This window comes from Pseudochaenichthys georgianus, chromosome 13, assembly GCF_902827115.2.
Source record: "Pseudochaenichthys georgianus chromosome 13, fPseGeo1.2, whole genome shotgun sequence".
In the NCBI taxonomy this organism is placed as follows: domain Eukaryota; kingdom Metazoa; phylum Chordata; class Actinopteri; order Perciformes; family Channichthyidae; genus Pseudochaenichthys; species Pseudochaenichthys georgianus.
The window spans coordinates 15,271,809-15,287,191 of NC_047515.1; the positions used below are offsets into that span (position 1 = coordinate 15,271,809).

The following is a 15,383-nucleotide window of genomic DNA, read 5'->3' on the forward strand; positions in this document are numbered from 1 at the left end:
CCTCTATGTCCCTTTGAACCAGGCTCCCGGGGAGACACCTAATGTATTAACACTGTGGCCTTAGGGTGGGGAAGGACACAGCTCATTGATACCCCTGAGGTCATCTTTAAAAAAACACACACAATTAGCCCAGACTGATACAATCAAGATAATTCCACTGGTATCATTAAACAAGAAAGGCAAGTTATAACTGATCATAAAATATTGATTGTACTACTTTACCTGTAATCCATTAATAGAGAATAAGGGGAATGTTTTGTAAGTCTTAGCTCCTTAACAAAGAAGTCATGAATACTCCTATGCTAAAAACTGTTTAGCTGAACATCACGTGGAGTTTTAGCTTTGTAAAAATGTCTTTCCTCTTAAACACTAGATTGTGTTATTCATCACATTGAATATTTCGATTTATTTCTTCAGCTACTTAATTGTTTCATTACAACGATGATGTAATGATAAAGCCCTGAGGATCTGACAGCTAAATATGATTAATTACACAACTTTAAGATACTAGCTCAGAGCAACAACATCAAACGTAATATGTCATGCAATAAAAAAAGAAGGGGCACATTTCATACACATACACGTCAATGGGCAACTTACACTGATACATTTCAACAATAGTCCCCTTGTCTTACCAAGCACTTTTCTACTTCCTTCATTCTTTAATCCAAGATTCTTCTTTTTTTAAATGTAGGCTTTGTTTGATAAGGGCACACAACTTGAAGAGTCGAAAATAAATAAAAGCTGCTGGAAATACATTAGAAACACTGGAATACAATTCTAAAGTATTTTGATTAAGTTTACGAGCTAAAACATGAAACATCATTAATATGGTCCTCCGATCTCAAGCAGCAACGTTTTTAACACCAATAGTTTCCCTTTGGTCTTCACTGTGTGACATTTTTAAGTGTTGAGGACAGTGCTGGCTGTGCTGGGAAATTCCAAGTGGCATGGCTGATAAAAACATAAATCATTAACTCGTCATCCTTTCCTGTTTGAACTTGTGTAGTGTTGATGGTTCAAAATCAATAAGACATGCAAACTGTGCCTCTAAAACAGAATGCTTGGAAACACAGCACTAGCATTTTTCTATACGTTGCATTTCCAGCAGTTCTGAACTTACTTTGCATCAAACTCAGTGCTGTACTTTATTGAAAAAGTAACACTTTCAAGAAGAGCAGAGGTATACTGTTGGCATTTCCTGTGCATGTGTTCGTAATAGAGGTATCAACCAGTGCTAAATTAGACTTGTTTCATAACTCTTGCAAGGTGTTGCATTTCACAGGATATGAAACAGATAGAATGGTAGAAGAATTGTGCAACGAAAAGAAAGCAAGCGTTACATTTAACTTTCTTCTCTGACAGGAGTAGAACATTAGGCCAAGAGTTCACAATATAGTACATCTGAGAACTAAGCTGGATATATTTTACTAGAGATGCTCACAGTTTCCTTACTGCCAGGAAAATCTGCCACGCCCAATGCCCCATGACACTAGTCCCTGGGAGCTACACAGGAAACATTTTATAGCATTACGAGGAAGGATAAGTTTCACAATTTGAATGAATGGGATTCAAAACAAAAATATATACGTGTATTACTTTTAAATACATTTCATCAGAGCGATATACTTACTTACAGAGGTGGGAGAAGTAGTCAGATGTTGTACCTGAGTAAAAGTAGAAGTAGCCTACTAGAATAGCAATACTCTGCTAGAAGTAAAAGTCCTGCAATCAAAAGTAAAAGTACAAAAGTATTAGCATCAACATATACTTAAAGTACCAAAAGTAAAAGTACTTATCAAGCAGATCAGCTCATTTCAGAAAAATATGTATTATATGTTTGATTATAATTATTGATGCATTAATGTGTTTATCAAAGCTGGTAAAGGTGCAGCTAGTTTGAATGACTTTGTATACTGCCGTGAAACTTGTGAATTTACTCCAGGTGAAACTAAAGTCTGATTTAAGTGTTGAGTATATTTTTCATCATTAATCGAAAGTAACTAAAGGTACAAAATAAATGTAATGATGTAAAAATACACAATTTACCTCTGAAATGGAAATACTCAAGTTGTGTAAACGACGTACTTAGTTATAGTGTTTCCTACCTCTGCTCTCTGCTTACTATACTACTTTCTTTATTTTTGATTTCATTAAAATCTATATAAGCTACAAAAGGAAAACTTTTCAAGACTGTTGAAAAGTCTGCTATTGCTGTATTATTATCTCAGAGAAAAGGTGGCAAAGGGACAGGCAGCAGAGCCTGTGACCCAGCCTCAAGGTGGAGCATCCCCTCAGGAGATGACAAATGTGTGAGCCACAAACAATAGCAGAGTCTCTAATTGCAAATGGCCACATAACCTGCACTGTCCCCCTTCACATAGCTTTTTGTACAGTGAGCGACCGATGAATTGTGGAGCTCCACGACAAACCCTGCTCTTATATTGTCTGGTGCAGAGCTACAAAAAACATGCAGGAGACAATGGAGGGTCAAGGCAGATGGCCTAAAATAATCACAACAATGACATTTCCCGTATTTATAGTTGCAAAGAGACTCCCAACTGCAGCGCCTGAGTGCTTTGTTATTAACAGGAAGAGCTGCTCCCCGTGAAGAATAAACAGCACTTCTCTTTATGAGTGAGTCATGGTGTGTGGTTGATACCACTGTGGATTTAAACGTTTCCCTAAAAACGCAAATACAATGCAGAAATGACGAACATTTAAAACAACTCAGTTTGCTCTGAATAAGAACACTGAAAGAGGTTTTTGGTTAAAAATGCCGTTCGAAGCATGGCTAGCTAGACGGAGTTCACTGGGTCATCTTGCATCTGCGGCGCTCTTCCTGTGTGAAGCTAGAGGCGCTCAGAAAGCAGGCCAGAAAAAGAAGCACTATGACAGGCGAACAAAAGGGGAACGGAGATTGTTGCAGATAACAAGTGTCAATATTTCATTAAGGGTGATGACAGTGTGCGGTGTGCAGACCACTTCCAAATAGACAAAATGAAAGGTTTTTTGTGAATCCTTTGATAAGAGGGGAAGCTACTATCAGGTCACGAGGATGAGCAGAAAGGAAAATCAATGTTGTACTTCAGATTAGGTGTCTGGGCAATGGCAGGAGATTCAGCCTCACTGTGCCTCTGAATAGATACTGAAATACAGGATGTAGCCTGCTATCAAATGAGTAAGACGACAAGGTAAGGCGAACAGAGAAAGAATGGAGAGGAAATGTCATCACGATATGTGCCCTTAGTTTCATAGATTTTGGTTTTAGCTGCTCAGCTTGCACGCGAGGTACAGAACAGGGACATTTGTGGTCTTTGCTTATACTTGTTAAGAAAAACAATGTTACGTAAAGCAATCGTGTTTAAATTCACAAAGATATAATCATCTTTTTTCTTTATGAGGGATGCTAATTTCTGAGAGTCTTTGGTGTTGTTTTTAGAAAACACATAGTGTGAGATGCTGTCATTATATTTTAATGACAACATCTGTCTATGTTAATTGTTACCAAAAAATAGCAGACGCTGGGACTCAAGGCTACGTGGGCCGACTTTCTGGCTTGCTTTATCAGTGCCACTGAGAATAATGTAAATATGAATAGAATCTCAATAATCAGATAAAAAAAGTGAAGAAATTATAAACAGTTTGGAAAATACCACAACAAAAAGACAACACTTTATACTATAGTACTATTTTTTTCACTGTAATGTTGTTTGTTAGCTACTTGCACAAGGTTAGTCATTCTAGGTCAAAATGTATTATGTCTAATATTACAATGTGTTACAAACATCGCCCCACACTTGGATTAAGGCCTTGGTTTAACACTGGTGTCAATGTGATATCAGAGTAGTCAAATAGTACATACATAAATGTCAGCATGTTTTTTATTTAATGCCAAATTGCTGAAAGAATCAGTGTCTAATAAAGACCTTCACCTAAATAAATAATCAAACATAAGAATCTGACTGAACATTTAATGCCAACTTACAATTCCTAACACTTCTTGATACTGAAGGCTGTCCAGAAATCAGTTGATTCAATAAATGAAACCCTCAAAAACATGTTGTACTGCTCTTAATAACCCGATCCTCATTATACCATTCAAGCTTAAACTCCTCAGTTAATATTAGAAGGCTAAACTAGAGAGATGCAGTCAAGCCCTTTGTGAAACTGTTGGGAGACCCTCCTATCTGCAGGACACACAGCATGGGGGTGTTGTAGCTCAGCTATGCGACACCACTTAATCTGTATCCTTACTAAACATGGACATCTTTGGAGGGGCAAGGGGAAACACAGTGGGAATAAAAAAAAAGCAGGGGTCTGTGGTGTGAGCCCTGGAGGGGGATTCAGTGTGGCTTCATGATAAGGGACCAGAGCTTCCTCAATTAAACACATCGCTGGCAGATATCTGGAAAAAGCCTCTCATATAGCAGAGTCCTCCTGTCAGCCGAGGGGAGGTTCAGTCCCTGGAGGAACTTTGGCAGCAGGACTGTTGGTGAATCAGCAGCATTATGGTTTTGTTGACTCAAGGGTCTGCAGTTTATGTATCCTGTTGAGCCCAAACGGTCATGGGCGTAGCATTCTTTTGGTTTTACTGTTGCCAAACATGTAGTTGGCTATTTAATTACTCCATTATGTAGAGCTTCTAATTTGGCAGAACAAAGACTAACTTGTCCCCTCTCATTAAATGTATTTATGCTCTTAAAACCAAGAGCAGAGTCCCTTATATTCACATACAAGCACGGTGAGCACTTTTCGGACTATAAGATTCTAACAAGCAGAATTATTTCAACAAAGGTTTATCTATATTTGAACCAGGATCTAAACATTTCTCACTCCTGCCCACAACAAAGGTTCACACGAGTGATTTCAACTCCACCTAGTGGTACAAAATGAACACTTGCTGTATGAAAGACGAGCAGTCATCTCCCTCTCTGTCAGCCATTAGTGGTCACAGACATTTAAAAATAACACAACAGCTAAAGGGTCCAGATGTTGGGTTTGCTTGTGTCTCGCAAAGAGAATAAAACACAAAGAATACCGATGACTCAACATGTTTTGTCTACTTTTGATATTGCAGCGGAAATTGACATCAAAAGTTGAGGGCGGGCTCAAAATGGTGTGACCCCTTGGAGACCCAGCTGCTCTGAGTCTAATACTTCCTGCTTCCCCGACAAGCCAAACAGAAGCCCCCCGTCAGACGGCCTCATTCTGCTGGGAATGTTATCATTGGTAACCTGAACAGTACCCAGCAGATGTTCAAATCCAATTAGAGACAGAGCACACACACAACTCAGATATCTTTATGTAAAAGAGGTTTTACGAAAACAAGTTTAACAGTATACAATTTGAACTTAGTGTATGTTTGCGAAATACAAAAATCAATGCAGCACCTGAAACATACACTATAAATAACCCAGTGTTAGAGCTTAACTGGGTTTCTGTAAACTTGGATAAAAGATCCAGACCTGGTCTCATATATATGATGTGAAATGATTTTGGCAAACAGTTAGTGTCTGTTGTGATTGTTTACAGTGTGATTGTGTAAGCATCCTGTTAGAAATGAGACTTTAGTGTTCTGAAAGCATTTTCTCAACTTCATCCATCCAATCGCATGGATATTCTTCCTCAAAGTCCCTGTGAAGAAAGGAGAAACAGTAGGACACATTTTGACTTTGTTATCATCTGAGAGGTCATACAAAAACAGGACATTCTGTACATTGAACGGATATCCAGTAGAGATTCATACAAACCTCTCCTTGTACATTCATATTTCATGTGAATTTTAATGTGGATAATGTTTTTATTTATTTATCTAAATATGTCTCTGCTTTGGAAGCTCAAAAAAGAGTGAGTCAGACATTTTGTTAGAATTTATCTTTGGCAACATAAATATTTAAATAAAGATAAATAAAGGAAACAGACACATGGGTTCAGTATCATATCTTTCCCACCCATAAACACTTTGTCAAAACACAAGTATGAGCCAAAGCGATATTTTGCTATTTTTATATATATATTTTATTTTTATAATTTTCTCATTGTAGGAAAGCGGTCTTTAATATAAACAACCTAAATCTATTTGCATAAAATCTGGTTACATTCCCTGAAACATCACACACATAACAGCATTACTTGTTTTTCAATCTGAGCAAAGGAATGAACATTTTCCCAAATCAGCAAAAAAATAATAGTGCTTACAGGATTCTTTAACAAAATAAAATGTAAACAGACAGTATTATACATATGTATACAAACTAGGGATGGGGACGATTAATCGAATATTAGAAATTATTCAGGTGGGGGAATATGAGTTATGAATATTTGTATTGTAATTTTTAATTTTTCTTTGGGAGTGCTGCCTAAGTTGATTACATATTATCAAATGGAATAATTCAATGTATACGACAGTTCAATAGCTAAATGTGTTAGATCTAAAAGGTGTGTTTTGCTCCGCTCACCGGTCCCTCACAGTGGGCAGAGCTGCAGGTGCTGATCTCTCTCTCTCTCTCGCGTCCGGTTATACTTCACTCGCGTTTATGTCCAAATCCATCAGATCTAGCTAGTTCGAGCTAATGATATGGCTGCTGCCCCTCCCTACACGCAGGTCACGCAGACTCAAACCTCATCTTATGCCCACTTTCCAGCTGAGAGGGTCTTCTCTACAGCTGGCCTGATTGTGAATCGCCTCCGCACCCGCCTCTCCCCTGAGCATGTAGACATTCTTAAAAAAGAATGAGTATTGAATAGCTGCATTCTGTGCATAGGCCCTGTTATAGGTTGTTGATCTCTGTTGTCACGGGTTACGTTAACCTAACCGGTTATGTTGTTCGTGTTTGATCCCTCTTTCATTTAAAAACCAAGTTATGTTTTAAGCATGAAAGCTGTAGGCCTATAGCTGTCAACTGTTCAAACTCTGATCACCAGTTCAATACATTTGACAAATTCGACTTGGTTTCTATACTTATTTGAACATGTATTTATTTATTTTTCAAAATGAAATAATTTTTTTTTTTATAGGATATGTACATTTCCGTTAATCGGCTAACCGTTTTTTTGGGGGTCGAATATTCGAATATACATTTGCTTTCAAATTCCCATCCCTAATACAAACACAAAAATATATATTTAATTAAACTATTAATTACAATTATTACAATTCTCTTCTGTCTAGAATAGTGATCTACTCCTAGCTACTAAAAAAGTGGTTTAAAGGTCAAAGATGGATTGGGGTAACAGTAAAACAGGGGAAATGTGTTGTCTGGGGATGCAAAATGATTGAAAGAGAAGGATGAAAGGAATATAAAAAGGTTAGAAAACTGTCAAAAAACTATAATTTCATGGGATGGGTAGGGGTGGAGAAATGTGAACATTTGGTATATTGTCAAATATCTGGAAACTACCTGAAACCTTCAGGTCCGCTGCAACTCTCACTACTTTTAAATCCAGGCTGAATACTTTCTTTTTGCCGCTACTTTTAATTAAACTATTCACATCTTACACTGCACTGTAACTGTTATTCATGTTCCTGTGTTATTCATGTTTTATTATCTTTGCTTTTGAATGTTTCTAATGTGTTTTATGCTCTGAATGTCTTTCATTTTTGTGAAGCACTTTGAATTGCCTTGTGTTGAAAAGTGCTATATAAATAAACTTGCCTTGCCTTACTAATGTCATGTTAAACACAGCTTTGTATCTGGGTTACTCACGTGTCCTCATCATCAGAGCGAGGCTGCAGTCGCTCCTCATCTAAGGCCACTTCAGGCTCAGGACCATCAGGGTGGTCCCCCTGCGGCTGGGAGAGGGGTCCCACCAGAGGGTCCTCACCTGGAGATGGAAAACCAGAGGACTGATTATCTCACCCACTAAAACCACATACAGTTTTGAAAAAAATTAAGAGATCACTGTGAAATGATCAGTTTCTCTGGTTTTACTTTAAAGGTGTGTGTTTATTCTTTCAACTACTGACAACAGTTATCTGTGTTTGAATTCAATAGACAATGGAATGTCTGCCATACATGTAGAAATTGAGATTTAAGAAACATTTGGAGTGGTCTCTTAATTGTTTCTGGAGCTGTATTCCAATCAGAGGGAAATGACTGAAATGTAGGAAAGATCATGTTAGCCCAATTCAAATACAAAATATTCAGAAATGAACAGACCTCCTGGGTTTATTAAAAAGGTGCTGAAGGCTCTGCTCAGCTGGGCCTTCTCCAACACACTCAGAAGCGTCTCTGGAGGATCCTTGTCCCATCGTCTCCTCTGCCGGCTGTCCCCTGGCTCCTCTGATACACGGGACAAAACAAGGACACAGCTGATAAACTCTGATACTGGAATTTAGTGACTAAACTTGAATTTTTAGAAGATTTTAGAAATAGCAAGGGGAAACTTCTATTCCCCCCCCCCCCTCCGCCGAATAGTACCTGTGAGGGACTGGCAGGTTGACCCCATGCTGTCCGAGGAGACGAGGCTGGTGTTGGCCAACATCTGCAGCACAGTGTCCGAGGGCCCCGCGGCCCACTGCTTACGAGGACCCGGCTCTCTGCTTTCAGAGTGGGCTTCATGTAACTCCACGCCTGAGGGAAAGGGTTACTCATGGTGAATGTTTTGTTATATTAATCGTTTTCAAGAAGGTCCTGACTGTAAGGGAAACTTCTGTGTAGCAATGCAGTGGGAGTCACCGACTCAGGAAAGAGACACGGTAGAGCAGGAGCTTCGATGTCAAACACTGGAGGTTTATTTGGAGTTACGGCCGGAGGATTCACATCACAAGTCACAGCAGTCATGATCTGACTGCACGGGTGGGTTGACACGTCAATTCTAAAGAACTCTACCTCAGACCCCTGTACAGTATTTAGCTAGTTCCGAGAGCATCATCAACATGCTGCATAACAAGATCAAATCATAACACCTCTATCAGCTGACGCCAACAGGCAGGAACATAGAACCATAACACCTCTATCAGCTGACGCCAACAGGCAGGAACATAGAACCATAACACCTCTATCAGCTGACGCCGACAGGCAGGAACAGGGAGACAGAACACTGAGAGCACAGCAGCCAAGGTTACGAGGTGCGTGTGCTCAGTCAGGACAGTTTGAACTGATAAACTGGGTCAAAGTTATGGGCCTTGGAAAATATTTCCACAACACTGACAATAAAGGACCTTTTACAAGACTTTAACCTGCCCTCACATCTGCACACTTATGTAAACAATACTCAAATACTCAACTTTTTACTGTAAAATATTGTTTCAATAGTTACTTTACCACTTTTTTGTGCGTTGTATTATTGTATTGTATTCTATTTGATCATTATTTTTACCTTGTGTGAATCCTGTTTTTCATTCTGACACTGTCGCTGCTATAAACGCCGGAATTTCCCCAAAGGGATAAATAAAGTTCCATCTTATCTTATATTATCTTAAATCAACATTTGTATTCTGTGTAGACGGTGCATGCATAAAAACACAAAGAGCAAGGAAAAAATATGAGCAGCAAATAATAAACAAAAGGAAATGTAAAGGATTTGGAAACCTATCTACAGGTGATGAAATAGCAAGCAGAGAGAAATGAGAAGGTGCTCATGATGATACATATTTCTTTGTTTTAAAAAGAATGGTCATATCAGAATGATCAAAATCTTAATTGTGATTCAGATCGGCATGACATTTAATCACGTAACATATTCATGATTTATTTCCCTTCTAATTGCAATAACATATATGCTCCAACCACTCTTCACAACAACGTATGTGATGTCGTTGTCTCATAATTGCAACAGTATTTCCCTTTTTCACAACCAATTGTTAACTTCGACTTGGACTCTACCTTCACATGTCGACGTTGTTATCAACCTCTTCTCTCCCAGAAGATTAGCCACCTTCTTCCCCTCTTCTCTCTTCCATCGAGCCGTCCGCCTCCCCTGTTCCTGCGTCTCTAGCGCCTGTCGTAAATCAAACACATAACACGAGCTCCGCGGCCATCTGAACCAACAGCAGCTTGTCAAAGGTCAGATTCCACGTAGGGTCACCACAGCAGGGGAAATTGTGTAAGAGTTTAAATTCTCACTTTGACACCATGTTATGACTGTTTGTCGTTCTGATGGATAGGTAGCAGTAAAATCACTTCATCAGGTTCAACTGTTTGAGTGACTGTCACCATGCAGGCAGGAGGATCAGTGAACTGTTTTTGAGGAGCACAGAGGGGGGCTAGGTCTGTACCTGGGAGGGCAGATGTGCACGGAGGAGTTTGGAAACCCTGTGGGAGGTCAGGATGCTGTGCATGGACGGCCTGTCTTTTGGGTTTGTCTTAAACATCTGCTTTAGCAAATACTGCAGTTCGTAGGGCAGGTGATTGGGGAGGGGAGGGTACGCACCCCGACACACCTTAAGAATGAGGCTCTTCCAACTGGATGCCTGGAACTAGACACAAGGGTGAGATGTGAGGATATCCGGGACAACAAACCATACACATCCGAGCCACAAAAAATAGACAGCCGGTAATCTAACTCAGCTGAAGAGACCGGGCCTCCATCGTGTTGCAGTATCTGACTGTGCAGTAACATGACAGCAGAAGTATTGTATACAATGATAGAGGAGAGAGAGGCCCACAGTCAAATCTTTGGAACATGCAGATAGGAGGGAGGGGGAGGTACCGGGTGTCGCAGGGTGCAGAGCTCGTACAAAACGCAGCCCAGAGACCACACATCACTGCAGAACACATAAACACAGAGATGGTTATTCATTCACACCAGACATGCGTCATGTACCAGCACAGGCAAAAAGAAACAAGATTGGTTAACCCACGCATCAGTTACATAATCACTTCTAGGGTTGTTGTTCTGGGAATATCCAAGATGGAAACTTTACACGGGAATTCATGGGGATCTTGTTGAAAATAACTAGGGATGATTTGGTCAGGCTGCATTTACTGTATCATATTCAAATAGAAACTATCATTACTTGATCATTATTAAACATAATCCATTATGAGCCAAATAAATCCAATCATTTGTCAAATGCATCCAATATGCTGTGTGGTGAGTTAGCTAGCTAGCAAGTTTACTAATGGATTACTTACAGGTCATTTCAAAACACAAGCTGGCAATATGTGCTGTCTGTTAACTAAGAATAAGTTGTAAATAAACAACTAACTCATAAAATAAATGTTTACTATAAAGAATGTGGAATTAGATTATTAAAACTCCTCAGTTAGCATGCGCAACCAAGTTACATCCCATATGCTAACAGCTCGCTAACAACAACTAGCAGAAGGTGTTAGCACAGTGTGTGCTTTGCATCAGGCTACCATCTGCTGGTTGACTGTAATATCATAAACAATATTAAAACATATCATTTAAAATGGTAATTTAATCAACATCTAACATGAATACATGTAGTTCTTGGTTCAAACTGTGAAATAACGTGGGCTGCAAATGCAAGTGACTGACAAAATAGTACAAGTTTTATCTTAAAGTTTTCCAAAGTTCCAAGTCTTAACTTTCCTTGAAACATTTCCAAAAACGTTATGTCCCTTTGCAACCAAGTGGTTTTAGAAGTACACACATAAAGTATCCCCAAGTCGAAAGAACTACAAATGGGAGTTTAAAAAAAAAAGTTTGTCCTAAAACTAGGCCACAATTATGAAAAAGAACAAACAAAGTATATACAGATTTCTCTGTGTGTTTCCTTTCATTGACATTTAATCTGTCATATTAAATGGAGAAAAACTTGCACAACAAACGCAAACCTCTTATTGTTGTATGGCTTGTTGTCCCAGATTTCTGGAGCCACGTAATATGGTGTTCCAACATATGTATTAGCGTATGCCTTGGAGCTGCAACACAAAAATAGTCCGTTAAAATGAGTAGCAGCAAATCAAGCACCCAGCAGTGAAGGCAAATTGTAAATTGTTGCCGCTCTCCTCCTGTACCTGTTCAGAATACACGCCGAGCCAAAGTCCCCGAGCTTGATTGTCCCATTATCTGTCAGGAATATGTTCTGGGTAAGGAAATGAAAGAGAGGTGATGACATAACATGAAGCCAAACTAAGCTGCCAACCATTGCAAAATGATGATATTATGCAGAAGTGGGAGATAATGTTGTTATTTTATCTCGATCAGCGGTTTTATCATTGTTCATTTCACTCCACAGCGCTCACGATGATGATATTTTATCAACATGCATTCAACCAATAAACTAAATTATCTACTTCATGTTCGAATCGAGAGAACAAACAAAAAATGAATTCTGTGCAATGTATCCATGTAGTTTAACAGTTTTTTTTAACATATTTAAGTATAAACTATAAGTACTACTGTACCTTAGACTTCAAATCTCTGTGCAAAACCCTTTTATCATGGATATGCTGTGCCGCAGCACACATTTGAGCAAACCATCTCAAGATCTGGAAAAATAAATACAATGAAACAAAATTTAAAACAAAACTGTAACATAAACTAGTGAGGATAATTGCAGGAAGTCGAGGCCTACGTGGTCCACAGAGAACTGCGTAGTTTTCTGCTGTTGCATCCTCTGGAGCAGGTCTCCTCCACTGCAGAACTCCATAGCGATACACAGGAGGCCATCAGCTGGAAAAACACAATCACACTGCACATTCCACAATCCAGACCATAACAACTGTATGTCTTGTGTAACAGAGTTGGGTTTGTGAATACCTTCGAAGGCCTCCCTGAAGGTCACAATATTAGGATGTTTCATTTTGGATAGCAGGATGGCTTCTCTCCTCGGATTCTCCAATTTGGAGTTATTCTATAAAAATGCAAATACAAGCACAAATACATTCTCTGTTATGCAAAACCACCAGCCCCCACGTCCCTGTGTGGGCAACAAGGGTAGGTTAAATAACATTTCCATATCTGACCCCCTTCTATAACATATCAGTCTGAATTCAAATATGTTTATGTTTAATTCACTGAAGAACAAATGTGTTACTGATATGACTTTGTCAGGGTCCACCACTTCTGTTCCCTGTGCCATTACACATGTAAGGATACAGGCTGTAGGCTACAGTAGCCTACACACAAACCTCTTATCATACAGCTGTTATATGTGGTAAATTACATACCTTGGGAAGCTGGATTTCCTTGACCACATACTTCTCCTGACTGCTTTTACACCGAACTAACAAAGCTCGACCGAAAGAGCCCTCACCGATGACTTTCTGGAGTGAGTATCTCTCCATAGAGCTCCTTGAGAAACACACGAAACCACAAAGGATGACAACAATACAACTAAACTGGTTTCAACAGATGTATGCTCTTGAGATGAGACTTCTGTCTTTTCGTATTCGTTGTTTACATTGAGATATAACGTGTAGACTAAGGCACCCATAAATAATCTACTCGTGTTGATTGTTGGACCGCTACTTCCTTATTATTGTATGACGTAGGGCGAGATACTCAGCTGTACTGTGCAGCGTGGCCACTAGATGGCGGTAGTTGACCATAAAGGCTCGTAAGACTTTCCATGACGATTTATAATGTTATAGATAGAACATTTAGTCCTGTTTGTCTTATTGTTTTATAAAAGCGGATTTCGCTTTTCAAATGGTTGCATGTCGTATTTTTCATTTTTTATTGTATGCATGTGCTTTGTTGTGTCTGTTTGTGTACAAGTTTGAATGTCCACACTGTTCATAATGTTGTAACTTTTTATGTCGCCATGATTGTTCTTTTTCGACGATTAAACATTTCAAGAATTGAAACCAAACATTTAAACCATAATCACAAAACTACCTGGTGTTTGTGTCATTTTTCTAAACGTAATGCGTTGCATGTCTGTCAGAGCCCGGATAGCTCAGTCGGTAGAGCATCAGACTTTTAATCTGAGGGTCTAGGGTTCAAGTCCCTATTCGGGCGGACACAGTTTTAAAAAAGTTTTCAACGGTACATACAGCAATAAACTCTAAACTACAATTTTGCCGGTAAACAATTTAACACTCTGGATCAAGTGAAGTAAATCAAATGTTAGATTGCTTTACAACTTGTGGGAGGAGCAGATATGAAATACATTGTACTGATCTGAAGTCCTTTCACGTCCTATATGATATTTGAAAATCCCATTATGATATGACAATACAACGATCCGAATCATTTTATATTTTAAAATACGAAGACCTAACATTAACTGTGATGTATTGCACTACCTTATCCTGCCAATATAATTAATATCACACAGCAATGTATGGAGACGACCAGAAATACAAGCAATGCATTTGTTCGCCGAAATGTTTGGCACAAATGTAAAGTGTAGCCTACAGGTAGTTAAGGAACTGAACGTCGAAAATACACCGGTAAGGTCCTTTAATGTTCAGTAAAATCCCCTTAGCATCTTGTACACTCATCATTACCAAACTATTGCATAGCGGGTCCAAATGTCTAATGTTTGCCTCATTACCTCCTTCGTGTTGCTCTCTGGCAGTGGCCCAGTCCATTCAGGCGATAATTGTCCACAGGAGGAAAATAAAGGCAATAATGAGGTTAATAAAGGACATGGTGCAACAGTTTGTATACAGCTCCTGGATTATGCTGCACAAGCTGTTTGGGGACATATTTGGCTTTTCTTAGAGCTGAATAAAACACTAATATCCAATCCAAGCTGACAATGGGCGATGACAGTCCATCACAGGGCTTCACAATAAGAGAACCCGAAGAAAACCCATCCTGACACGTGGAGAGCACCCACAGGGATCATGGTGGATTCGAACTCACTACCCATGTTCAAACAATTCAGGAAGAAGCCCCTTCAGTTGAGCTTCTACTCACAAATGGGTGATTACTGTATTGTTGTTTTTGTACTATCTTACTGATCTATTTCTAAGAAGACTGCAATTTGCATTATATAGTTGTGTAGCGCTGTTAATTGAAAGGTGGGCCAACCGCAACCTGGATGGTACTGGATGGAGACCATACCACACATTAAAAAACATTATATACAAATATTTAATTTGTGAGGTGATTCTCGTGAGATGAAGATCATGTTTGCCCAGGAACAACCTTTCTTTAGGTATCTGTCGTGCCGAGACAGTATTTCAATGCATTATCATAACATATGGTATCTTTCAAAAGCTGTGCCACTTCTCTTTTAGTTTTTGCTGACGGTTGACTGACATGAAGCAGATGTGCGACAGTAAATGTATGAAAACTGAATAACATTAGAACTCTGGTGAAGAGGTTTCCTCTCCTTGACAGAGCAATTTCTAAGACTTGTTTATTGATGTTTGTAAGAAGTAAGCCAGTTTTAATTACATCACCCCTTCTATAGCCTATAATTAATTCAGCAATTCCCTTCAAGTTCTTGAAAGAGAATATAAAAAAGTATGCCCTATTCACATGGCAGCTGGGTAACTCTCCAACTCCTG

General features: G+C 39.1%; 1 protein-coding gene and 1 non-coding gene across 2 annotated transcripts; one reads left to right on the forward strand and one right to left on the reverse strand.

Annotated features, from left to right (window-relative positions):
• Positions 1 to 5,285: 5,285 nt before the first annotated feature.
• Positions 5,286 to 14,493, reverse strand: nek3 (NIMA related kinase 3). Its single transcript, XM_034097867.1, has 14 exons — positions 14,420 to 14,493; positions 13,089 to 13,212; positions 12,679 to 12,772; positions 12,494 to 12,591; positions 12,324 to 12,407; positions 11,934 to 12,001; positions 11,751 to 11,837; positions 10,657 to 10,711; positions 10,223 to 10,423; positions 9,831 to 9,945; positions 8,424 to 8,576; positions 8,163 to 8,285; positions 7,710 to 7,827; positions 5,286 to 5,637 (listed from the first exon to the last, which is right to left on the reverse strand). Exons 2-14 carry the CDS (start codon positions 13,203 to 13,205, stop codon positions 5,571 to 5,573), a joined length of 1,380 nt encoding a protein of 459 aa, XP_033953758.1. The 5' UTR covers positions 13,206 to 13,212; positions 14,420 to 14,493; the 3' UTR covers positions 5,286 to 5,570.
• Positions 13,809 to 13,881, forward strand: trnak-uuu (transfer RNA lysine (anticodon UUU)). The gene has a single exon. It is a non-coding gene; the product is annotated as a tRNA-Lys (tRNA).
• Positions 14,494 to 15,383: the final 890 nt, after the last annotated feature.